The 26,527-nt window shown below is 52.4% G+C and overlaps 1 protein-coding gene across 1 annotated transcript; it reads left to right on the top strand.

The window, feature by feature from the left end:
* The first annotated feature begins 1,298 nt into the window (after positions 1-1,298).
* Positions 1,299-23,990, top strand: VWA5B1 (von Willebrand factor A domain containing 5B1). The gene is made up of 21 exons (XM_058855342.1): positions 1,299-1,437; positions 1,703-1,881; positions 2,158-2,426; positions 2,609-2,751; positions 2,979-3,110; positions 3,350-3,474; positions 6,381-6,557; positions 9,340-9,450; positions 9,895-10,097; positions 11,804-11,918; positions 13,341-13,526; positions 13,752-13,932; positions 14,898-15,085; positions 18,764-18,983; positions 19,155-19,472; positions 20,045-20,182; positions 20,700-20,828; positions 21,278-21,352; positions 21,716-21,785; positions 22,009-22,132; positions 22,335-23,990. Exons 1-21 carry the CDS (start codon positions 1,299-1,301, stop codon positions 23,052-23,054), a joined length of 3,942 nt encoding a protein of 1,313 aa, XP_058711325.1. The 3' UTR covers positions 23,055-23,990.
* Positions 23,991-26,527: the final 2,537 nt, after the last annotated feature.

Raw genomic sequence — 26,527 nt, 5'->3', positions numbered from 1 at the left:
CCCAAGCCCTGCTGGCACAGCTTGGAGCATCCCAGTGTGGGATGGCCTCCCTTGGCTCAGGCAGGACTCACATTCCTCTCCTGACTGTGGGGGCTGCATCCCCATGGATGCATCCTGACCTCCCTGGGCAGCTCCTGGCGTGAGCAGCAGTTGTGGTGGAAGGAGGGGTGGATTAAATTGGGAATGGCTGAGGTTTCTGGTGGGGTTCAGGGTTTCCTTTGTAATCCTTTGGGTTACTGCCCTCCATCATCATCTTCACTGCTCTTTCCTGTGCTCAGTTTCCTCTCCCATCCCGGACAGCCCTTCTTGCTCTCCCTAGCTCTCTTTTTTTACCTTTCTGAATGGCCAAGCACTCATTGAGCTCGTGGCCTTGATGTCTTCTGTGGCATTTGCATATAAAGGTGGGTTTTAATAACGCAGGACTGGTAGGGAATGAGAAGCTGATGTATTTCAGTACTGCTGGCTTCTCCTGGGCCTCGTAAATCACGGCATAAAGCATTGCAGAGCCAGCCAGGGAGAACTGCTGCCTAGCAACTTCTCCTGCTTCCCCGGGGGAGCAGGATGTGGCCCTAAAATCCACCTGAAAAGTCTCCTTTAAAACCCTGAGGCTTGGGGGAGAGGAGCTGTAAGGGAGGAAAACCTGCTTAGGGGAAAAGAGTTGGAATGTAATTGAGAGAAGGAGTCACTTTGCATCTGAATGTGTCGGCTGAGGGATGAGTCAGCCCATGCAGGAAGGATCTGGAGATGCAGGACAGCAGAGCAGTGGCACTTCCCCTAAATCCTCGAGGATGAGGATGGGCAAGGGCATGGGAAGGCAGGAGGATGTCTGGCTCTGCCTGCTTACTCTTCCTTCCCCAGGAGAAAGGAAAACTCTCATGATCACAGTCTTGGTTTGGAAAGTTGTTGGTTTGGAGGATAATGAGGAGAAAGAGGGACAGGAAAAGATGTTGACGTGTCCTGCCCAGACTCCAGCAGTGGGAGCTGGGGACTGTGGACCTCTGGGGCTGTCTGTCCCCAGCCAGGGAGGTTTTATCTGAACCTCCTCCCTTGTGCAATGGGGATTTTGGGTTTTCCTTGTGGCTTTCCACCGGGGTCTTGCTCCATCTCCATCCCCATCACTGCAGTCATCAAACCCAGGTCTGATCCCATCCCAGGTCTCTCACCTTCCTGTCCTCAAAGCTTCAGAATCAGAATCAGGTGGCAGAACCATGCAAACATTTTGGGCACTCAGGCCTCCAGAATTCATTCTCACCTTTCTCTCTCCAGCTCCCCAGCATCACCCAGAGCCCCTTGGGAAGATGCCAGGGCTGATTAACCGGGTCACCCTCTCCCGGCTGCCCCTCATCGCGTCCGAGGTGACATCCTGCGTCAGCGGCTACGCCTTTGGGATGACAGCCCTGCTCACCTACCACAACCCAGACCCCCAGGCTTTGGAAGGCAAGTTTTAAGGAGTGACACTTGGAATGGGAACTTAAAAGTCAGGATATGGCAGTGCTGGGTTTCTGTGCATGCCTTCAACCTTTTAGATGCTGCTGGGAAGCACAACCAAGTGCGTTGTGTCCAAATCTGCAACTTTTTAGCTGTGAAAAATCCCACAAGTGGGATTTTTTTTTTTTTCCCCACTATGGGAAGTGCCAAGAGGGACCTGGCTGGTGGGTCCAGGGAAGAGGTGGGTGTTGCTAACACCTCTCCTGGCTGGCAGGTCTCTTTGTGTACCCCTTGGATGAGGGCACGACTGTGGTGGGCTTCGAGGCGGCCGTGTCCCGGCGCACCGTGACAGTGCAGATCAAAGACAAAGCCAAGATAGATGACACCTACTTGGACAGCTGCAGCCTCCCTCCTGGAAGAGCTGCTGATGGAAATGGTGAGGGGGTTGAGGGTGTTTTTAGGGGAATGTGGGGAGAAAAGGAGGGGAAGAGGAGTGGGGAGGTGACTGAGGGTGACTGGCTGGTGTATGGCACCAAGGGGGCTCCTTTTGGGAGGCTGAGGGGTTGTGGTGCTCATGCCAAAGGTGTCAGTTTTATCCTTCTTGGAAAGCACTGCTGCTTCTGGAGTGATGCAGAACCTGGGGCTCTTTAGAGGAAGCTGATGTGTGCAGTGGGGGCGGCTTTGGGTGTTTGATCCAGGGCTGTGGGGTGTGGGAGGCCTGGAAAGGAGCATTTTCCATGGCTGCAATACCTGGCATGCTCCAATCTCTGTGCAGGAAGGATTATGATGGATGAGGACCTGGAGAGGATTGTTTTTGTGGCCAACCTGGGCATGATTCCTCCCCTGGAAAGTGTCTCCATCTTCATCAGCACCTCCTCTGAGCTTCAGACACTGCCCAGCGGGGTTGTGAGGGTCCTTCTGCCAGCTGTGTGTGTCCCCAGGGTCCCCCAGCCCAGCCTGGAGAACACCAGCAGCTTTTCCAGCCACCAGCTCCGAACGTACGGAAAACCACGGGGTGGACAATCCTCTGTCTGGGATTGATCCTGGGGAATGCAGGGCTGGCTGAGCAGCAGCTGCAGGAGGCTGGAGAGTGGCTGCAGGCTTTACCTCTGGCAGACCTGCATTTCCTGCGGCTATAGGACACCTTCACAGGGTTTATTTGGATTTATCTCACTGGCAGGGACAAGCACCTCTGTGGATCAGGGAGCCCAGAGCAAGGGAGCAGGTTCTGCCTGGCTCAGCTGCTGGAGAGTGAGGCCACCAACCCCTTTGAGTACGAGTTCAGCTTCCACCTGGAGATCCGGGGGCCGTGTTTGCTGGCAGGTAGGAGCACTGGGGCTGAACTGCTGCACTAAGGCTGATTTATCACCTCCCCAAGGCAATGTCCACACTCCTCCTCAATGTAAATCTGTGTTGGCAACTTCACCGTGCTGGGGTGGATTTACCAGTACAGGGTTGATGCTAACGTGGATTCCTGTCCTCTGCCACATTGTCATCTCTTCTCCCTGCTCTCCCCCATCCTCAATCCCCTCCTTGTTTTCCCTGGGCAGGAGTTGAGAGCCCCACACACGAGATCCGAGCTGACGCCGACCCCGCGGCTCGCTCTGCCAGGAGCATCGTGATCACGCTGGCCAACAAACACACCTTCGACAGACCTGTGGAGATCCTGATCCATCCAAGTGGTAGGTGGGCTCTGCTTCCCCTCTGCTGGTCCTGCCCCTTCCTGGGATCCTCATCTGCAGATTAATGCTGGTTTTGCAAATATTGTCAAGGTTAAACTTCCCAGGAGCTAATCCTGGCCCCTCTCAGGGTTTTCTGAGCTCCCCAAGCTCACAGATTTTCCCATCCAAGGGTACCTGCATTTCTGCCAGACCCAAAGTGTAACCACAGCTGTTCTTCACACAATTCTCTACATTTCCAGAGCCCCACATGCCCCACATCTTAATGGAAGAAGGTGACATGACCCCTGCAGAGTACGAGCGACACCTGAAGGGGAAGAACGATTTCATTAAAGGCACTAAGAAAGACCCCAGTGCCAAGAAAAAGGTGAGAAACACAAGCTGCAGGTGTTAGCTGGGGCTTTCCATGGACTGGAGCTGAGCTAGAAGATGATTCCTTGTTTCCAGCATCAGATGTTACACTGTCCCAATGAGACCTGCGGCATCCTCCCTCAGAGAGGGGCTTATGTGGAAGAAGAGGGGAAAATTCAGCAGTGCTGCTGATAAACTGAGAGGGGAAGGAGATCTGAGATGGTTATTGTGTGTATAATTAGTGCTAGTCTAGCATAGCATAATTAGAGAGGTGCATTGTGATAGCATTAAGGGTATTATAATTATTGCAATGACATAGAATAAAGTATTCTTTTAATTGCTTAGTAAATGTTTACTGTTTCTGGGTAGCTGTCAGAGAGAAAGAAGTGATTTTCCTGGGAATAATGAGCTGAACTGAAGACAAGGTAGGAGAGACTTCTCTTTGTTCTGCTGAGCAGCAAAGAGAAAAATATCTGTGCTGGGATTTGTGCCTCGTCTTCCAGCAGTTCTGAAGGAATGAGTGACAGCCCAGCACTTTGGCGTGTCTGGGATCAGTGGAGAGGAGCAGACAGCTCAGAGCCCTCTGGATTTCCAGGGTGGGCGTCTTCCCCTAAGGGACAGGTTGTACTTGTGTGGCCACAGCTGGGGCTGACAATGTCAGCTCCTGTTTTACACAGCCAGGGCTCTCCTGTGTGCTCATTTCCCCTAAACTCCTTCTCCACGTCTCTGATCCTGGGTCCCTCTTGGCAGACATCCCAGACCTGCTGCAGGGGTGTCTCCCCATGCTGTTAAGATTTCTCCTTTCACCAGAGACTTGTCAACCCTTCCTCTTCTCCCTTCCCTTTGCCCTCTGCTCTCTCTGGCAGGGCTGGGACTCTGCAGGCGTCTCCTCTAATTGTGTTCAACGTGTGGCAGGTGGAACGAGATGAAACACCCACGCTACGCCTCGGATGGCTCCCTAATTATTCCTGCGTCTTTAGCATGTCAAATTATCTAAGGGAGGATCATTCTGGAGACATTTCCCTGCAGGAAAGCCACCTGTGCCCCAGGAGGATGGGAAACAACTGCAGGGAGCAGAGAAAATGCCTGGAATACCTGGGGTAGATGATGGGATGGAATTGGTGCTGCTCAGAGCAGGACACTGGTCACTTCTTGGCCTAAATTAAATTAGCCCAGAAATTCCAGCAGTAAATGATAATTAATTCTCCTCCCTCAGTCTGTTATGCAAAAGGCTTGGATGCTGTCAGCTGCAGGTTGGTGGGGATGGATGCACACTGGAATCAACTTTCCTCAACAAAATCTGATTATTTTCCTGTAATTGGATAATGGGTGAAGGGGAACGGAAGGGGGGTGAGGAGATATTTTCTTTTCTGGCTGACCTGTAGCAGCCCTTCTGAAGCTGTTTACTGAAGATTTGCCTGTAAAATTCCCTCCAGTCAGTGAGAAATCCCAAAATATGGGCACATCCTGATCACAAGGGAAATTTATGTCATGGATACCCAAGAACATTCCAGAGAGTTCTGTGGATAGGTCCAGGGCCATGATTCAGTATTTGGACAGAGGCAGCAAGGAACACTCTAGTCTGGAGTGTGATAAACTGGAAAAGTTGTTAAAGAAAATAATGTCATATGGCTGGAGGGAAATGTAAATGGGAGAAACCCTTTGATTTCTCAGCAGCTGATTAATTTATACCCCATAACATAGAAAGGGAGGAGGATGAGTGGGAGCTTGGCTCATTCCTGTGAGTGGGACCTGTCTTTTCACTGGGTCAGAGAAGCAGCACTCAGGCAGAGCTGAAAGCAGAGCTCATGTGTGTGTGTGTGTGTTGAGCCACAGGGAATTAGTGAGTTTTAGAAAACCAAGGTTGGTCATCAGCTCACAGGAATGTGACTCATAGGTGGAGAGAACAGACCGAGTTATCTGGGGTCTGCTTTACTCCCTCTGAAACCAACAAGCAAAGAAGTCAGAAAGAGGAGAAAAGAGGCAAACAAAGCCCCTGAGGGTGGAGTTTCCACACTCAGACCCAGGGGTGAAAGGCCATGGCTGGGCTGATTTTGGGTTCTGGAGCTCCCTCCAAAGCAGCTGAGGCCGTGAATCCATTCCTGCTTGATACACACGTCAGAAACCCATCACAAGAGGTTTTTATCAGTTTAATTTTATCCCATTTGTAATGAATACTTGAAATAGAAGGAGAGAAAATGCACAGAGTCCTTGGAGCTGTGTGCAGTGCACAGATCATGCAGGTTCCTATCGAACCGTGGCTGGAGCAGACAGTTCAGCTTTCCAAAGCCTTTCAATCCCTACAAAAAAAAAAGATAAAAGAAATGGGCAGAAAAAGCAGCAAACCTGAGGTGGCAGGAATGAATTGGAGTGCTGAATGCAGCAGATCAAGGGCTGCATCTCACACTTCATTAGTGAGTGACCACAGAGAAAACCTCTGGTGTGCCTCGGTGGGATGCTAAGCTGTGCTAATGAACCAGGGGAAGGATCTAATGAAATGTTTGGAGAATCAGTTTTGCAAGGTGCTGAGTAGGGCCAGGTCTTTTGATTTCTTCCCCAGGCTTTTATCTGAGTGTGCAGTTGCTCCATATAATCCCAGAATAGTTTGGTGGAAAAGACCTTAAAGCTTATCTTGTCCCATTTGTCCCCTGGGCAGGGACACCTTTCATTATCCCAGCTTGCTCCAAGCCCCATCCAGCCTGGCCTTGGACACTTGCAGGGGTGGTGAATACCATGGCTATGGACAGAACAGGACACCTGGACATTGCCCCACCCTGGTGTTGTCACCTCTGGGGCCAGAAGAAGCAGATTCTGGCCCACAGAATGCCACACACTCACATTTTCAGCCCTGCTCCGATTCCACTCAAATCGAAACGCGTTGGAAAAAATCAACATCTTGAGCTCTCTCCTGCTTCCTTTCAGACGGAAATCATCAGGAAGAGGCTGAACAAGGACATCCCACACCACCCTGTCATCATGCTCAACTTCTGCCCTGACTTGAGGGCTGTGCAGCCAGGCCTCCGGAAAGGCCAGGGAGAGTTTATCTTCCTGGTAGAGCGCAGCAGCAGCATGAGTGGTGTGAGCATCAGCCGTGCCAAGGTACCTGCCTGTCAACAGAGATGAATGAGAGAGAGCAGGGGGGGTGCTGAGAGCATAAAAGTTCATTATCAGGGGATGGAGGGTTAATTATGGGCTGTATTTTAGTCATCTCTACCATAATGCTTCTTTGGTACCTGCAACAAAGGTGACTCTCCCCTGTTCTCTTCCCCTTCTTCCTATCAGCACATAAAATGCAAAATTGTTTTCTTTCCCTCTCTTGCTGGCATGTTTTGTGCATCCCTTTTCCAGTTCTCCCTGTCTCCAGGAGGGCTTTGGGTGATGGCTGCCTAGGAGGAAACCTCCAGAGAGCTCCAAGGGGAGTGAGGTGCTGACCATGAATTAGGAGAGGTTTTGCTGATGGGCACCTCTGTGAACCCACAGAAATGATTGAAACACAAGACATCCCTTTTCCAAACACAAATGAACACCAGCAGCCTGGTGGATGGTTATGGGAGCTATTCAGAGTCCTCTGAATAAAAAATAGCATTGTCAGGATTATTTTGTGGGTCTGAGGTTCCCCTCTCAGATGTGGCTCTTACCCAGAGCCAGCCCTGGTGCAGGACCCTACACTTGTTCTGTTGAACCTCATGAGGTTCCCACAGACCCAATCCTGAGCTTGTCCATCTCCTAACACATCTCTTTTCCCATCTGTCTCCAGTTTCCATGGGAACTGCCAAAGAAGGACAGACACCTTCAGCAGCAAGGATTGGGATGCTGGGGAGCCTGCAGATGGCTGCTGCACATCCCCTGGGATAGGGAGGCTGTTCCCAAGGGGGACAGGATATCTCTGGGGTTGTGTCCCCTTCCCCCAGCATCTTTAGGAGTCTGGGAATCTTGTCCCAGGGTGGATTTTTGCTTTCCAACTCCTGGCATGGCTGGCTTTGGGCAGCACAGTCTCTGCAGACTCTGTGGGGGCAGGATTGTCCCCCAAGGATGGGCACCTGCAGGATCAGAGCCCTTCTCTGAGAGCTCCTGAAATGGAAAAACAGGGAAAAGGCTGTTCCCCTTCAGGAAAAAATATTTTGAGGGAGATTTTGGAGGAGATACCTCAAGGGAGAAACCCACTGTCCTGCTTTTGAGTATCCTGTCCTTGTTTGTTACTCACAGACACCAGGGACCTCATAGCAGGGGCTGTTCTGAGAGGGTTTGGGTGGGTTTTGCTTGGTGGAACCTTCTGCATCATCCTCAGCTGCCTGGATATATGGCATGACAGGTCTTGGAGCTGTGCAGCCTCAGGATGAACTCAGGGATGGCGTGGAAGAGCCTGTGTGGAGCAGGAGGGCACCCGTCCAAAGCAGCTGGAGTGGAAAATTCAGGGATTTAAATTTCCTGCAGCCAGTTCCTTTCCCACCCCGATGCAGCCAGGGAGGAGAGCCAGGCTGTGATGGTGCTCGCTGGCAAAACTGCATTAATAACTGGAAATTGACTTTTCTAGAAGCAAACATCCCTCCTTATTGAGTTGCCATATAGCTATGGAGTGCAACAGGATCAAGATCAATATTTACCATAAGAAGCAATAAATCTTTCTGCTTGCTGAAATAGCAAGCAGGCATCAGTTGCCCATTTTGGGAAGTGCTTTAAGAGAAATATTTGGAAATTTGTATTTTTTCCCTTGTAATGAGTTCCAAGATGGGATGTCAGCACTGAGATCTGGAAGAGCCAGCATCCCAGGAGCCATCTGGGAGCAGTGGTATAAATATATCCTCGTAGGTTTGAGATAACAGCTTGGATTCAAGTACTCCAGAGCCTGTTAAAGGGCAGCCCTGTTCTCGTACATCATTCCACTGATTTTTAGTGCTCCAGCTCTGGTTTGTTGCTGAGTGTTACAAGGCTTTGGGAGCTGGGTTGATCTGGCACCACATCCCTGCTGGACCCAGACAGGGGCTTTGCTGTGTCTTTGCCACTGGTAGGACAACTCAAGGAGGATGTTCTTGCTCATTTGACCTTGGCAGCTCCTCCAGGGGCTGGCTCGAGGGTTTCTGCTGCCCTCGGCAGACTGGCAGGAGTCTGCCTTGATCAGCATTTAAATAGAACTGAGCTGCTCCTGAACACTTTGCTTTACATTTTGCTTTAAATAAACACTTTGCTTTAAATGGGCCTCCTCTCCTGCCACATAATTGCTGCTACAAGCTCAAGAGCTCCTTAGGCTGCTCTTGCCCAGTTGCTGTGATCACAAGCTCTGCCCTGGACTTGTCCACAATATCACTGTGACAATTCAAGTTGCTCTGCCTTATGTAAAACCCAGGAATAGGCACATTAGATAACCACCTCTGGTAAAGAAAATAGCTTAAAACTGTCGTCTCCCAGTTATTTTAATTGAAGCCAGTTATGAATACAAGAGAATTGGGGATGGGGGAGGCTTTTCCTTTTGTGTAACTTTAAGCTGTTTGTTTATTTTCTGCAAGTTTAGGCATTGAGATGCATTGCGTGTCGCACTTCTCAATTTCACACTCTGCTTCTCACCCACCAGCTCTGTGCTGCAGCACTGAGTTGCCAGCACAAATTGAATCCCTTAAAAACAAACAGAAAAAAATTGTTCAGTTCTTTGTTGTCTTTTTTTTTTTTTTTTTTTTTTTTTTCCCCAAAGGCTCCCCATTTTCCTCACTGCTTCGGGTCCCAAATATCATCAGGGGACTTTGAAAAGGAGGCAGGGGAAAGAAGCAGTTGGTTTGTTGTCAGATGAAGGTGGGAATAAGATGGGATGGCTCTGGGCAGAGCTTTTACTGGTGAAGTTGGGGCAGCCAGGCAGAGTCCAAGTGTTCTGATGCCTGTTTGCTTTCAGGATGCCCTGTTGGTCATTCTCAAGAGCCTGATGCCAGCGTGCCTCTTCAACATCATTGGGTTTGGATCCACCTTCAAGACCCTCTTTCCTGTCAGCCAGGCCTACTGTGAGGTGGGTGAGCCCACAGGGCACAGAATCACAGACTGGTTTGTGTGGGGAGGGATCTGCCATGGGCAGGGACACCTTCCACTATCCCTGGGTGCTCCAGACCCCGTCCAACCTGGCCTTGGGCACTTCCAGGGATCCAGGGGCAGCCACAGCTGCTCTGGGCACCCTGTGCCACCCTCACAGTAAACAATTTCCTTATAAAACCAAATCTAACCCTGGTCTTTTCCAGCTTAAAGCTCTTCTGCCTTGTCCTGTCACTCCATGCCCTTGTCCAAAGTCCTTCTCCAGCTCTCTTGGAGCCCCTTTAGGCACTGGAAGGGGCTTTAAGGTCTCCTCAGAGCCTTCCCTTCACCAGGATGAACAGCCTCAACTCCTCAGCCTCTCCTCTGGTTCTCCTTGGTGCTCAGAGGGTTCTGGTGCTGATGATTCCACCGTTCCTTTGGGCAGGAGAGCCTGGCCATGGCCTGCCAGAGCATCAGGAGGATCCAGGCTGATATGGGCAGCACCAACCTCTTCTCCCCACTGAAATGGGTCACTCGCCAGCCCATCCACAGGGGCCACCCCCGGCTGCTCTTCCTGCTGACGGCCGGGGCCATCAGCAACCCGGGGAAGGTTCTGGAGCTGCTGCGGGACCACTCCTGCTCCACCAGGTACAGGCTCAGCCCTGCAGGGCCAGAATCCTGGCACAGGCTGGGATGTGGCTCCCCTTGAGCACAGCTCCATCTCACAGACATCCCCACTTCAGAGACAGAGGCAGGAGAGATTGCTGCTATGAGCCATGGGAGAACCTCAAAGGGTTTGGAACGGATCCCAGAAGTTCAGATGCTTTTTAAACAATCAAAAGCAGGATAATTGAGCTGACAACTTCACAGCTCTCGGCTGATGCTTCCTGCTAGGAGAGATTGACACGCCAACAATCTTCCTTGCTTTTTTTTTCAAATTTTTTTTTTTTTTTTTAAAGCACATCTGGGACTGGCCCCAGCTGCTTCCAGGATGGGGCTGTGCAGAATTGAATATGCTGAAAGGGAGCAATGTAAAAAGCAGCTAATTTGTGCATGAGCTCCCAGCCTGGCTCCCCAGCCCTGATCACAGACTGTTCTGCTTTCTCCTCTGCCTCTTTAAGGGGCACAAAACATGAGAAAAATGTGAGAAATCCTGATTCCTCTTCCATCTCTCAGACTTTGGGGTTATCAGGGAAGCTGCTCTGTGGGTTTGTAAGTGCACAGAGGTCTGGTTGTTTCCCAGTGTAGAGGGCATCCCACCATCCCAGCCCTGGCTCTTGCAGGGCTGGAGGGGAGGGTTAAATGCAGTCAGAGCTGGAGCGTGGTCTGGGGTGACTCTGGAAGGGAGAGTCCTGGGCATGGCCCATCTTAAAAGAAGATCAGAGCCTTATTTAGGAGGGGTGTGAGACTGGGCTAGGATTTGCAGCCAGCTGAGGATTAAAACCCTGCAAGAGAAAAGCTCCTTGTGCAGATGCAGTCTGCTGCTGAAGGTGCTTTCTTTCTCAGCAATCCACTGCCCTGCCCAAATGCCATATCCCACCCATTCCCATCCTCCTGGCTTCCTGGCACATCCATCCCCCACTCCCTGCCTGGGCTCCACTTCCAGCCTCCAGCCCAAACCAAATCCTGATTCACAGACCTGGGGGAGCAGCCTAACCTGGCTTGATCCTCCTTCCTTGAGAAAACATTTGTTTTCATTGCAAGCAGAGATAATTACTGGATATTCACTGTTATTGACCACAGGCAGCAGGGAAAAGAGTGGAACTGAGAGCAAAGCAGCTTGTTTGTTTTTGCAGAGGAGGGGAAGGCTGCTGGGAACCCCTGTGTGTCACTGCTGAAGGCTGGCCTTTGGGGACAAGGTTTGGGGTCTGCTGAGAGGAGGGGGCTGGCAGTTCACAGAACCCCAGAATGGTTTGGACTGGAAGGGACCTCAAAGCTCATCTCCTTCCACCCTCCTTCCATAGCCCAGGCTGCTCCAAACCCTGTCCAGCCTGGCCTTGGGACATTTCCAGGGATTCAGGGGCAGCCACAGCTGCTCTGGGCACCCTGTGCCAGGGCCACCCTCACAGGGAAGGATTCCTTCCCAATATCCAGTCTAGCCCTCTGGCAGTGGGAAGCCATTCCCCACATCACTCCATGACCATGTCCAAAGTCCTTCTCCAGCTCTCTTGGAGCCCCTTTAGGCACTGGGAGATTCCCAACCCACCTAAAAGCGGGGCTGGTTTATTCCACTGGACACAGCAGTGGGATAAAGCCAGAGGGAGTTTCTGCCTGTGGGAGTGTGTGAGCTACATGGAGCTGGGGAGGGGGGGAAGCTTTTCCTTTGGATCCTGATTCTCCCTGTCCCTTTGCAGGTGCTACAGCTTCGGTGTTGGGCCAAATGCCTGCAGGAGGCTGGTCCAGGGCCTGGCTGCCGTGTCCAGGGGTGTCTCCGAGTTCCTGGCGGAGGGAGAGAGGCTGCAGCCCAAGGTACAGCCCCACTCCCTGGGGATGGGGCTGTAACCATGCCCTGGTCCTGGAGGCCACAGCTCCCAGCAGGTTCATTCCCCAGCCTGGCCCTGCCTTCCCAGCCCCCCTGGCAGGTGGGGAGCGAGGGGATGAAGGAGCACCTCGGGGTTTGTGTGTTTGAGCCCCATGCAGCAGCTCTGCCTTCAAAGGCAGCTCTGCCTCAGATGGGGCGAGGGCAGAGGCACTGCCATCAAAGCAGCCAATTAGTTTTGAAGCTGGGCTCAGCCCTGGCATTGCTCAGGCGAGAAGGGCTCGGGGTTAGAGCGAGAGGAATGTGCTGTGATGGCTTTGCTTATTAAGCTGACTTTAAAGCCTCTCCATTCCCTCTCTCCCCGTGAGGAGTAAAACCGTGCGCTTCAAATCCGGCGTAGGGATGGCTCTGTCCCCTGGTGAATGCACAGAGCCCAGCCTGTCACCTGCTGCTTGGCTAAACCCAGAGAGAATTGGGTCTTTAGTTCCTAAATATCTCCAAAAAATCCGGCTCCTACCTTCTTGATCTCTCAAGGAGTTCAGCAACTCCACCCTCTGCAGGAGCCAGGAGCACACAAAAACCTGTCTAAGACAGAATGGCATCAACATTTCTGATGTAAATTAAAAGCAAAGACAGTGAGCAGAGAGGTGTTTAATAAGAGCTATTAATAAGAGCTTTGCAGGCTGTGCAGCTCGGTGCCTTCAGCAGTCTCAGGCGTCAATTAATGGCCTTACAAAACACAGCCTGGTGTGTCTTCCTGAGCCTGTGAAAAAGCAGGGAACAATAGGGAATATTTGAGCTGTTCTATCTCTAAATCTGGTGTTCAGTTCCCTTGGCATGCAGGGAAGCTTGTGTAGATGGTTCCCTGGCAGGTTTGTCCATGAGGTATTCACAGATATTGGTCTTCTCCACATGTGTGACTGGCAGAGCATTGCTGATCTCTGGCAGTGGCTTGTGCCAGCAACGAGCTGTTCCAAAAATATCAGTGTGTGAGTGCCAGGCTTGGGACAGGGGCTGGGGCTCAGGCCAGTGGAGGCTGACAGCGTTTCCTGGGCGCTGGTGGGGAGCAAGAGATGCTGCCTCACATCAGAGAAAGATCCCTCAGGCCATAAGCTCCCACCTTGCTGGCAGGGTGTGTGAGATCAGCCCTGTGCTCCATCACTATCTGCTCATGGTAAAATATCATGGATTCATTTAGGATGGAAAAGCCACTAACCCAGCTCTGTAAGGAACAACTGTGCCAAGGGGGTGCTGGGATGGGTCTCAGAGTGGGTAAGAGGAAGCAGGCTGTCAGGAGAGGGTAGGAATCAGCTGATGGGTTTGTTTGAGGGAACATTTCCCTTCCCTGCCAAGGGGACCACGGCTCACACCGTGTCCAGCTGGTGTTGAAGCTCTCCCCCTGCTCTCTGCAGATGATCAGCTCGCTGAAGAAGGCGATGGCACCGGTCCTGAGTGATGTGTCTGTGGAGTGGGTCTTTCCTGAGAGCACTGAGGCCTTGGTGTCCCCTGTCAGCAGCAGCTGCCTGTTCCCTGGTGACCGCCTGCTCAGCTACGGGGTCATCTGCGACACCTCCCCGTACATCTCCAACCCCAGATCTGTGAGTCCATGGGGCTGCCCCAGGATTGGGGGGTGTACATGAGAGTCTTGGCTCTGTGCACAGTCAGGGGGTGTCTCCTGCTCCCCAGCTGTGTCCTTAAGGGAGGTGATGGGTGGGATTTTGGGGAGCAGCAGTGGCTCAGGATGCTGGTGCAGCCTGTCTGAGCTGGGAGCCGCTGGACAGACACGGTGCTGGGACCTGTTCCCTCTCTGTGCTTCCCCCCAGGACAAGAGGCGGCGGTACAGCATGATGCATTCCCAGGAGTCGGGCAGCTCTGTTTTCTTTCACTCCCAGGAGGAGGGAGCAGGCTTGGAGAGCTGGAATCACTCCAGAGACTCGGAGGAGCGCTCCCCCGAGCACCTGGGCGTGGGCAGAGATCCTGGGGGAGAGTCGGACACGGACACGGGTCAGCTTTTCCTCTAATCAAGATTTTTCTCTAATCAAGCTCCTGTCACTGCTCCCCCAATTTTTTTTTTTGTTTTTGCCTGATTTATACATGTCTTCAGCTGCAAAGAGCTGGAGGAGTTTGCAGGATAGATGACAGATCTCCTGAGGCTTGAGCAAGTCTGTTTGGTTTGGATGTTTTATCCAAACCTGTCAGGAAATCAAGGGAAGCCCTGGTGAGCTGGGTTCCCTGGAGATTTTCAAAGCAGCTTTAGCTTTGACCACATAATTATTTACAAGCTTCCCAAGCGGTGTGAGGAGGAGAGGAGTGAGTCTAGCTCTGCTAGACCATCCCTGTACCTGCAAAACAGAAGTCAGCTCTCCTGATTTCTCCTGGGAAGTCAGGAGAGGGGGGAATGGATCCAAATCCCTCTCCCCAGGGTGTCACTCCTCCCCAGCACGGCCTGGCTGGGTGTTTGTGTCAGCAGCACTTGGCATAAAGCAGCTGGTTGCACCCTGGAGCTGGGGAAACCTCTGTTACTCATGGGATGTTCTTCCCTTTTATTCCAAGAGGAGCTGTTCTGTGCATCCCCTCAAACTTGTCAAAAGCAATGAGAAATCGTGTCTTTCCAAGGCAAATTTTAGTCTTGCTCTGACAGGAGCGTGTCTGCACTAATTAAATTTCATTAGCAAACCCTTTGTCTTCTCCAGGGAGGTTTGGGGAAATGCAGTCAGGCTTTTTTTGGCTGAAAACTCCTCAGACAAAACCTTCCCAACCTGCTCTCTTGACATCCCCAGGAATCTGGAGTGTTTCTTGTTTCCTTTTGTGGTTTGGTTGCTTTGTTTAAAACTTTTCAGGGCTGAGTGTGTCCCCCTGAGCTTTGGCAGGACCCTGGGGAGGGCTCCCTGCCTCCCACCTTGAGCCAGGGGGGTGTTTCTGGCTGATCCCACCCTGGAGTGGAGCTGATCCTCTCTCCCACGGTTCAGGAAGGGATGTGAAGGCTCTGGCCAGGAGAAGGGCGTACAGCACCACCCAAATCTCCGACCGTGAGCCTCGCAGGAAGGCGCCCACAGCCAGCGATCCTGGCACTGCCCTGCTGAAAAACCCCCTCCGAAAAAGCCACCTGCAGGACCTGCAGCAGCTCAGCCCCGAGCCCTGGCAGCTGCATTTCCAGGTAGGTGAAATTCCCAGAGAGGCTTTGCCTGCAGGGGGAAACCAGAGAGGAGAAGCAGGAAAATATCAGGTGGATAAGGGCCTGAGGGAAAGGGCCTGACTCACACTAATTCTAAAATATTTATCAGATAATAGATATAGATAATAGAGATACAGATAATAGAGATATATAATAGAGATATAGATAATAGAGATATAGATAATAGAGATATATAATAGAGATATAAAGAATAGAGACATATAATAGAGATATAAAGAATAGAGATATATAATAGAGATATAGATAATAGAGATATAGATAATAGAGATATATTATAGAGATATAAAGAATAGAGATATATAATAGAGATATAGATAATAGAGATATATAATAGAGATATAGATAATATATATAGATAATAGAGATATAGATAACAGAGATACAGATAATAGAAATATATAATAGAGATATATAATAGAGATATAAAGAATAGAGATATATAATAGAGATATAGGAATAGAGATATAGATAATAGAGATATATAATAGAGATATAGGAATAGAGATATAGATAATAGAGATATAGATAATAGAGATATAGATAATAGAGATATATAATAGAGATATAAAGAATAGAGATATATAATAGAGATATAGATAATAGAGATATAGATAATAGATATATATAATAGAGATATAGATAATAGAGATATATAATAGAGATATAGATTATAGAAATATATAATAGAGATATATAATAGAGATATAGATTATAGAAATATATAATAGAGATAGAGATATATACCACAGATATAGATAACAGAGATATATACCATAGATATAGATAATGCATAATAGAGATATAAATAAGAGAGATATATAATTGATAATAGAGATATATACCATAGATATAGATAATATAGATAATACATAATAGAGATATATACAAGATATATAGATAATAGGAATAGATAATAGAGATACAGATAATGGATATATACAATAGATACTGATAATATAGATAATAGGTATAGATAATAGAGATACAGATAATAGATATAGATAATAGATACAGATAATTGAGATAATAGAGCTCTGCAGCACATCACAAACGCTGGGGAAACGAGCCAAGCAGGGAGCAGAGTGCCATCCTGATATCCCATAGCAGTTCCTCCTCATGGGAGCCTGCTTTTTCCCTGTTCCACTTCCCCTCAGTGGCCTGTGCTTCACCTCCCCGCTCCTCTGGTCCTTCCTATCCCCCTACAATTTAGGATTCAAACTCTTCTCATGGCTGTGGCACTTCTGTGCCCGGCAGGGAAAAGGAATTCGGTGCCAAAGCAGAGTCCCAGCTGGATCTGCAGCCTTACTCAGCACTGGGATGAGATGTGAACCTGTGTGATGATACAGCTGCTGAACAGGGTTTTGTCCCCTGCCTGCAGCAGGTGGAATTTTGGGCAGGTTTTCCAAGTGATCTGTGGGAAGGATAGGGGTAGTTTTCTCTCTCATCCTTGGCATTGCTGGGATGCTCTGCTCTGCAGTCAGCATCTGCAGGGCTGGGAGGACCAGCAGCACTTGTGTTCCCATGGAAACTCGGAGCAGGGATGTCAGGGACTTTCATTTCCCCTCTGCTGTGGGTTAGAGATCACTGGGTGAGGGCTGGGAGGGAAGATGAGGGGGCAAAGGGCTCCACAGGGAGGGATGAGACCTCTGTTCTCAGGCTACAGCAGTGAGGGTGGTGAACAGCATGAGTGACCAAGAACAAGCAGGTTTTAGGGGTACTGGCAACACTCCCTGCATTGGGAAGGTCCCCAGAGCATCCTCAGCATGTGGGCAGGGGCAGAACTGGCTCCCTCCTGGAGGGCACTAAATGGTTAACAGCATGCAGCCTGCTCTTAATTAAATGCAGCCTGCTTTTGCTATCCCTCCTGCTGCCAGGGCTCCCAGCAGCTCTCCCAGTCCTGCTGCCAGGGCTTGACATTTTCAGGGGTGTGAAGCCGAGCCCTCAGCTCATCTCCACGCTTGCCATGCTGGGAGGGAAAGGTCAGTGCCAGCCACGGGCAGCTTAAACCCCCAGCTCCATTCCCAGCTGGCTTCCTTTGGATGGGAGGAGAGCTTGGGCAGGAGAAGGAGCAGGTTTGGAACGGGAAGGGTCTGGCAGGATGTGTCAATATTAGCTCGGTAAATCGTGCCTGGAGCCGCCTGGCTCCCAGTTTTGCTGGTTATTTTGCTGGTAATTTTGTTATAGAACAACAAAATTCAGGTGGTGGTGGTGGTGGTGGAGGTTGTATTCTTGTCTGTCACTCTGAGAAAGTATCCTTCTATGCACCACTTTCTGCCACCTTTGTTCTTTGCTGGTGATGTCCTAGGAATTCAGAGTTTGTTTTACACGGATCTTCCCATAGCCCTGGGGACAGGGATGAAACCCAGACCTTGCAGAGGGGAGCATCTGTGTGGGATGTGGCACCAGAGGTGGGGGATTCATGTCTCCTGAAAGTGGTGAAACAGTCTCAAAAAAAAAAAAAAATAGATAAAAAGATAAAAATTCCTTTCTCCCATCCCCTGCGCCTCTCTCCTTTCGTTACTAAGCAACTGGTCCTTGATCTTTCTGTCTCTCTTCTTTTCTTTGGTTCCCAAGTGAAGTCATTAAAATATCTGGAGGGATGAAACTCATATTTCACCTTCTGGATGTCTGGGGAAGGAGCCTCTGGGGCCAGGGTCCCCTGGGGACACCCCAAGGTCTGGTGGAGGGCTTTGGGCACGGATCCCAGCCAGGAATGGGCAGAGGGAAGGACCTGTGTGATTGCATCCCTCACTGGGGTGGGGCAGATGGGGTCAGAGGGGACAGAACAGGTCTGAGCAGGGAGCAGAGGGGATCAGAGGGGACAGAACAGGTCTGAGCAGGGAGCAGAGGGGATCAGAGGGGACAGAACAGGTCTGAGCAGGGAGCAGAGGGGATCAGAGGGGACAGAACAGGTCCATGCATGGAACAAACAGGATCAGAGGGGACAGAGCAGGTCCATGCATGGGTCAGAGGGGACAAAGTAGGTCTGAACAGGGAGTAGACAGGATCAGAGGGCACAGAGCAGGTCCATGCATGGATCAGAGAAGACAGAGCACACAGAGCAGATCCATGGATCAGATGGGATCAGAGGGCACAGAGCAGGTCCATGCATGGAACAAACAGGATCAGAGGGCACAGAACAGGTCTGAGCAGGGAGCAGGCAGGATCAGAGCACACAGAACAGGTCCATGCATGGATCAGATGGGATTAGAGGGCACAGAGCAGGTCCATGCATGGATCAGAGGGGACAGAGCAGGTCCATGCATGGAAAAGATGGGACAGAGCAGGTCCATGCGTGGATCAGAGGGCACAGAGCAGGTCCATGCATGGAAAAGATGGGATTAGAGGGCACAGAGCAGGTCCATGCATGGATCAGATGGGATTAGAGGGCACAGAGCAGGTCCATGCATGGATCAGAGGGGACAGAACAGGTCCATGCATGGAACAAACAGGATCAGAAGGCACAGAGCAGGTCCATGCATGGATCAGATGGGATCAGAGGGCACAGAGCGGGTCCATGCATGGATCAGAGGGCACAGAGCGGGTCCATGCATAGAACAAACAGGATCAGAGGGCACAGAGCAGCTCTGTGCCATTGGCTGCAGCTGGATCCAGCCCTAACATCTGCTCTTCTCACAGCCCCTCCCGGCCATCCCTCATGGCTCTGCCTCCAGGATCCGTGGTGCAGGCGCCCGGCGCCCAGCCCTGCTCCAGCACAGCTGTGTGTCCTTCTGCCATGATCCCAACTCCCCAGCACTGCCAGAAGGGCTGCAGGAAGCCCCAGCAAGGGGATTGGAAGCCCTGGATGCCATCTCGAGCCTGCGCTCCTCATCGGACAGCCGGAGCCCCGGGGATTTGGGTAACTGGAAGAGGGGGAGGCATGGCCAGCCTCACCTGTCCGTGCCAGGGTTTGGTGGTGCCCCGTGCCAGCTTGTGAAAATTGGGAAGGATTCATTACTGTTTTGTGGTGCCAGTGGGGAATTCAGCTCCCAGGGAGGTGATGAATGATCTGCCTGTCCCCTCTCTGCAGAGTCTGCCCAGCATCCATCCCTCACCTTTGAGACAGAGACCTCCTCCGACTGGGAGCCCCAGGACCTGGATATCAGCGCTGCCTGCAGCTCCCCGAGCTCCCCCAGGACCCTCTGCAAGGCAGTGGTGAAAGGGCTGAGGAACAACGAGCCCGTGCAGTGGGAGGTCACATTTGATATCCACGCTCTGTTCCGGGAGCGGGAGAGCCGGGAGGATGGTGACACAGACCTGTGGAGTGAGACCTTCCACCACCTGGCAGCCAAGTCACTCATCCAGGATTTCGAGCAGCTCGCCGAGAGGGAGTGTGAAATCGAGCATGGTAATGCACAGCTGGCTTCAGGCAGACCCTGCCTGGCCTCAGAAAGGCTTTCCAGCAGTTTCAGCAGCCTCTGGAGTGAAAACAAAAGCTGCTGCTGGTGAAATATTAGGGAATGTCTCACACAGCTCCCAAATAACAGCCCCCTTCAGCTGCCTTGTGCTCTCCTGCTTCAGCAGCCTTGCTGCACATGGTTATTCCCGAGCTCATGTTCCTCCCCACTCCTCAGGAGCAGGGATTGGACTTGATGATCCTTGAGGGTCCCTTCTGACTCTGTATCCTCCACAATTCTGTGATTCCTCTGCTTCCTGCATGCTTAACATGGTTATTTTTAAGGAGCTGGTCACTTGGAGCTGGGAAGTGACATCCAGCTCCAGCAGCAGCCACACGTGTCCTGTGTCACCCCTGTCACATGTGAAATAAGAGCAGGAGTAGCAGCAGGCAGAGTTTAGAGGGATACAGGGATACAGCCCCTGCTGGCCATGGATCCCCAAGCATGGAGGGGGTTTGGGAGCTGGGTGTGAGGGATCCCACGTGGCCCAAGGACCCTGACCCCGCTGTCCCTCCCATGGCAGGGTCTGGGCGCCGCTTCCAGCTCAACGCTGTCCACACCAGCAAGGCCTGTAATGTCATCAGCAAGTACACAGCCTTCGTGCCTGTGGACCTCAGCACCAGCTCCTACCTGCCCACCCTGCTCCAGTACACACACACAGGTAATGGAACCTTCTCCTGGCAGGGAAGGTGTCACTGGGGAACTTCTCTCAGGGCAAACCCTATGAAACCTCAGCACAATTTGGCACCAGATCCATACTCACAGCCAAGCTCTTGGTGGCAAGAATCTCTTCCCACATCCAGGGAAAAAGTCTCCTCTGAGGTCTGGATGCCCAGAGGTGATCACAGAATCACATCATGTTTTGGGTTGGAGGAGACCTTAAAGCTCATCCCATTCCACCCCCTGCCACCACCTCCACTATCCCAGGCTGCTCCAGCCTGGCTTTGGACACTTCCAGAGATAAATCAGCCACAGCTTCTCTGGGCAACTTGTGCCAGGGCCTCACCACCCTCATATCAAAGAATTTCTTTGCTGTAGCCCATCTGAACCTACTCTCTTGCAGTTTGAAGCCATTCCTGTCACTCCAGTTCCTGACCAAGCTCACTCTGTGGTTTCATTGCCATTGTGCATGTGCCAATCCCTCTCTAACACTGGCCATTCTCTTCTCTCATGCCAAGGGGCAACATCCAAGCAGGGCAACCAGGGGAAACAGAAGAGTTCAGGAAACAGAAGGCATCGTGGCTGTTCCCCTGGACATCCTCAGTCAGCCTGTGGCCAGAATGGAGACTACAGATTTTACAGCATGAGTAAGATTTATCTCCTCCCTGGTGTTAGAGATCTCAGTGCTTTGGGACAACTTCTCTGATCTTTTTAAATTCTACCTTCCCCTTTGCATAAGGTGCTCACCAGACATGTGTCAGGCTGGGGCTCATCTCCTTAAATGGTGAGGAAGCTTCAATTTCCCCCCAAAGCCTGAAACGGCAGGTGGTGCTGCTGACAATGCCTGGGAGTTAATTGGCAGCCGTGCCGCGGATAACACGAGGGATGAAACGGCTGTAATTAGAGGCAGGGGGGATGTGAGACACTCGCTTGTCACCAAATCCTCCACTAATGAAGACGAGTTGGATGGGACCTTGTCTGGCGCTGTCAGAGCCGGAGCTGAGTTAACAGAGAGGCTCATTAACCCCATGGTGCCGTGGGAGGAGGGTGCTGCTTTTGGCTGGGTGCTGATGCTGATGTGGTTCCTCGGTTGCAGATGCTGAGGAGAGAAGCCCCTCACCCTCCAGCACCCCTTCCTCATCTGCCTGGGAGCGCTGCCGTGGCCCTGAAGGTAGGGAAAGAGCTGCTGGCACTTGGTGCTGCTCCATTCATTGAGTGATTTGGGCTTCTGCTGAGTTTTGGGGAATTTTTTTTAAAATTCATGACCTAAAACTAGGCTTGTGAGCACAGGGCCTGACTCATTCTGAGGTGCAAAGGATGGAACCTGATGTGGCTTTTGGTATAAATCTCCCCCAGGTTCATTTTTAAGAGCTGTGGGAATTTTATTATCCATGTAGGAAAAATGAGGCAAGGGGAGAGGAAGGGTTGTGCCAAAGATTCAGCAGCCAAACAAGCCCATGTTTCAACACCTTGACTCTGCTCCCTTTTGCTCCCCTGTAGCATCTTGTAACCCCAGCACTGTGTTTCTTCCCAGGGCCGCTCCACAGCCTGTCTGCTTCCTCTGCCCAAGCCCAAAAATCCATCGAGAGGCTCTTTGCTGCCAGGTAGGAGCCAGCTCGACCTTCCTCTGACCTCAGCAGGTGCCTTTCACCTGCGTGGGTGTGATGTGAACACGAGCCAGGGGGAGAGGAGGGACCCCCAAGGACAGCAGCTGGAGCTGGGACTGAGCCTGGTGCCAGTGTCTGGGGAGCAGGGATGGTTTTGGAGGAGAAGGGTGGGTGTCAGGATGGGCACAGAGGTCACAGACACCTTTCCATCCTTTGACAGGCTGACCCTCAATAAAACCATGCTGCTGGTTCGAGCTGCCAAAGGCTTCATGAGTAAATCTCCGAGCAGAGGGAGCGAAGCCAGCTCTGAGGGTGACAATGAGAGCATGGACTACCTTCCCCTGGTGAGCAGCTCCTCCCTGGGTCTCGCTGGGGTTGTGTGGGAGCAGAGGAGGATCCCCCAAATCTTCCTCCTGCTGTCTCTGACAATGTCCAGTGCCCTGCTCAGAGATGGAGAGCTGTTTCATCCACACATGCCTTTTTCCTGAGCTACCCACAAGTGGTTGGTGTGCCAGAGCTTCCCTTTGTGCCCACCCTCCCTTGCAGGTGTCCCTGCAGCTGGCCTGCGGTGCCTTCCTCCTGAATTCATCCTTCTGCGACGCCGTCAGCATCCCCATGGAGAAGCTGAAGTGGACATCGCCCTTCGCCTGCCACCGCCTGTCCCTCAGCCCCTCGGGCTCCTACAGCAGCAAGAGGAGCAATCCCTCCTCGGAGCACAAAGCCCTGAACTCCAGCCAGCAGCTGCAGCTCCCCAAGGGCCAGGGGAAGGGTCCCACTGCCGCAGACACTCGGGGAGCAGCGCTGGGGAGCACCGGCCGCCCTCGGCACTCGTCGGGCAGCGCGGCCGAGAGCATCTCCAGAGCCCTGAGAGCCCAGAGGGATCTGTCCCCTCCTGCCATCACCATCCGCAGCTTCTCCTCCCCTGCCGAGTGCCAGGCTGCCGCTGCCTGGGGCTGGGACAGCGGCGGCTCCGAGCTGCAGGATCTGCTCTGCGAGGCGCAGCTGCAGCAGCAGACGGAGCCCGAGGGGATGCTCTGGGCCACGGCTGTGGCTCTGGCCTGGCTGGAGCACAGCTCAGCTTCCTATTTCATCGAGTGGGAGCTGGTGGCTGCCAAAGCCAGCCTGTGGCTGAGCAGGCAGGACTTCCCGCAGGGATCCAGCCTGGCCGCCGTGAAAGCCGCAGCCCAGCAGCTCTTTGTGCTGCTCCGGCACTGGGATGAAAAGCTGGAGTTCAACCTGCTGTGCTACAACCCAGGCAGCGTGTAAGAGCAGGAGGAGGAGGAGGAGGAAGCTTGGGTGGGTTAGTGAGGGCACAGGAGCAGGGATTTATCCTTAAGGGAATGTCTCCAAGGAGCTGAACTCCTCTGCTGCAGGGATGTGTGTGTTTATCAGAGCAAACTCTGCAAACAGAGCAGCCTGGCCAAAATCCTGCACTCAGCAGTCGGGATTTTGCCCTGGGAGGGAACCTTCCACTGCCTGCAGTAGATGCTTTTTATTTTCAACTGGAGCAGCACTTCCAGCTACAGCAGTTCCCTCTGATCCTGGTTTCTTCTGGTCTCAGCCCAATTTCCAGAGCAGATCTTCTGCCCTGCTCCACTTGCTCTGTCCTTGTTTAGATGCCTCTTCCCAGCCCTGAATCACTGCCAAGCCCCCACTGCAGCCCCTCAGCCCAGGATCTCTGCTTTCCTGAGGCTCCTGCCTGGCTCCTGCCATCTCAGATGGCTTTCAGAGAAGGCAAAGGTCTGACAAAACGCTCATCTCATGGATCAAAGGGAATCTGGGCTGGCAATGAGCACGTGAAGAGCAGCCCCTCTGTCCCAGCCAGGCGGATTGAGCCCAGCCACGCACAAACAAACCGAGCCAGTTGGAGGCTGGGACCAAACCCCGTCACATCCACACGGTGCTGGGCTCCCTCAGGCCCTCTGCAATCCCAGCAGGAGTTTGTGAGATCCCTTGCAGCCAACGTGTGCCTTTGGAGCTTCACAGGCAGAGCCAGGGTGCCCAGGATTGAGGGATCAAGTGCCTACAGAGGGGCTTCTGGAACCCGCTGCCTTTTGCTCCCTCCCTTGGCATGTAGCAGCCTTGCCTGTCCCAGCAGGCTTCTGTCTCGTGTCTGTGTGTCTGGGGGTGACACAGGAGGGAAACCAGTGCTGGGGACCATGAGGGGTCTCTGCTCTCTGCTCCGGTGTCACCTCTCTGAGGTCCCCAGGACCACGAGAACTTCTCTGCTCTCTGGTCTGGTGTCACCTCACCAAGGTCCTCAGGACCATGGGCATCCCTCTGATCTCTGCTCTGGTGTCACCTCTCTGAGGTCCTCAGGACCATGAAGGGTCTCTGCTCTCTGCTCTGGTGTCACCTCTCCAGGTCCCCAGGACCATGAGGGGTCTCTGCTCTCTGCTCCGGTGTCACCTCTCTGAGGTCCCCAGGACCATGAGGGGTCTCTGCCCTCTGCTCCGGTGTCACCTCTCCAGGTCCTCAGGACCATGAGCATCCCTCTGGTCTCTGCTCTCAGTGTCAGCTCTCTGGGTTCTCAGAACCTTGAGCATCCCTCCGGTCTCTGCTTTGATGTCACCTCTCCAGGTCCCCAGGACCATGAGCACCCCTCTGGTCTCTGCTTTCGTGTCATCTCTCCAGGTCCCCAGGACCATGAGCATCCCTCTGGTCTCCAGTCCCTGTGTGGCCCCAGGATCATCCTTCTGGTCTCTGCTCTGGTTTCACCTCTCTCGGGTCTCCAGGAGCTTCCCTCTGGTCTCTGCTCTCAGTGTCAACTCTCTGGGTTCTCAGAACCTTGAGCATCCCTCTGGTCTGCTCTGGTGTCACCTCTCCAGGTCCCCAGGACCATGAGAACCCCTCTGGTCTCTGCTCTGGTGTCACGTCTCCAGGTCCCCAGGACCATGAGAACCTCTCTGATCTCTGCTCTGATGTCACCTCTCCAGGTCCCCAGAACCACGAGCACCCCTCTGGTCTGCTCTGGTGTCACCTCTCCAGGTCCCCAGGACCATGAGAACCCCTCTGGTCTCTGCTTTGATGTCACCTCTCCAGGTCCCCAGGACCATGAGAACCCCTCTGGTCTCTGCTCTGGTGTCACCTCTCCAGGTCCCCAGGACCATGAGAACCTCTCTGATCTCTGCTCTGGTGTCACCTCTCCAGGTCCCCAGGACCATGAGAACCTCTCTGGTCTCTGCTCTGGTGTCACCTCTCCAGGTCCCCAGTGTCCCAATGCTCCGTGGTGCTGCAGGTGCTGCAGCTTTGCCTCGGCACAGTCGTGTTCTCTGTTGTTGTTGTCCCAGTAAATCACAGCCTGCTCTACTTCCCAGTGTGAGTCCTTTATTTTGGGGTGGGCTTTTCCCCAAGCTGGTTGGGAGCATTGTGTGGCTGTTCAGTAAAATATCCCCCCCCAAAAAAACCCCATCATGATTTAGTGTGTGAGTTTAGGTCTGGGTTTCAGAGGGGATGAGGAGCTGCCTTCAGGTTTTGGGGTGTTTTGTTTTGCAAGCCCTGGATTGGGCAGCATTTGGTAAAATGATGGATCCAGGATTTTCAAAAATAGGGGAAATTGGGTTTGGTTGTTCTCTGAGGCAGAGATGGAGCTGAGAAATCATCTCCTGTCTTTCTCTGCACAGTTTAACCTGTCACCCTGGTCAGAAATCCTTCATCCCACACCTTCCTTAATCAGTGTTGTAATTACATCTATTAATAAAGCAGCCATTGTGTTTTCCAGTCCAAAGCAGCACCCAGGAGCTCTGCCATCCCTCATCTTCCCCTTGGCGAGCAGGACCCCCTCAGGTGCCCTCCTGCATTTGGTGACCTCTGTATCTGTACATAAATCACAAAAAACAGACATTTTGGCCCAATTTCCTCCCTCTGGAGCCCATCTCCGGGGATGGAGCCGATCTCCCAAGACAGGGATTGGTGTCTCAGATCCCCCTCTTTGCATCCACGGCGATTTTCACCCCATTAATGAAGTATTTTCCTTAAAGAAGGGCGCTCCTGTGCTGTTGCCGGGGTGACAACAAGCGCCTTTATTAAGAGAAATTAGTTTGAATACAATTGCCAGCTGTGGCTTAATAAATAACCCCCTTTATGCTGTGTAAATAAATATTTGCACTCAGGGGAGGGAGAGACGTCCCATCCCGGGGCAGCCTCGTGCCGAGGGGAGTTTTGGGGAGAAAAGTGGCCAAATTGGGGTCATGGCCAGACCCCTCCGTGTCCCCCACCACCGCCAGCATGGGGAGATTTTGCTGCTGAACTTCCCTCCTCCTCCTCCTCCTCCTCTTCCTCCTCCGCAGGGGCTCATTAGCCGGGAATCGGAGGAGCCTTTTCGTGCTTTGAAGGGTTATGAAACCCGAGGGAGAGGGGGAGGACGAGAGAGCTTAAAAAAGAGCCGTCGTGTCCCCCTCCCTGCACCGCCCCACGAGGCTGCCGGAGGAAAAGGGCTGGCAGCAGCTCCAGCACAGATTGCGCCTCTGCCCCGGCCCCCGCCAGCCCGCCGGGGTGGAGAACTTTGCTAGAAATCGGCATTTTAAACAAAAAAATCACCAAATTGCTGCCTCCCAGCGCTGTGAGGAGAGCGGGGCACAGAGCGGAGCTGCAGCCGCTGCCATCCCGGGGGATGCTCCAGGACGCTTTGGGCTCCCCATGGATGATGCGACATCCTCCCCGAAATATTGGGGAGGGGGTTTGAGCCCACCCAAATCAGCGTGGGGATCTCTTGTGTTAACCACAAAACAGCTTGGCTT

The sequence above is a fragment of the Poecile atricapillus genome, chromosome 22 (genome assembly GCF_030490865.1).
Source record: "Poecile atricapillus isolate bPoeAtr1 chromosome 22, bPoeAtr1.hap1, whole genome shotgun sequence".
NCBI classification, from domain to species: domain Eukaryota; kingdom Metazoa; phylum Chordata; class Aves; order Passeriformes; family Paridae; genus Poecile; species Poecile atricapillus.
This window is presented reverse-complemented; position numbering and strand designations above follow the sequence as displayed.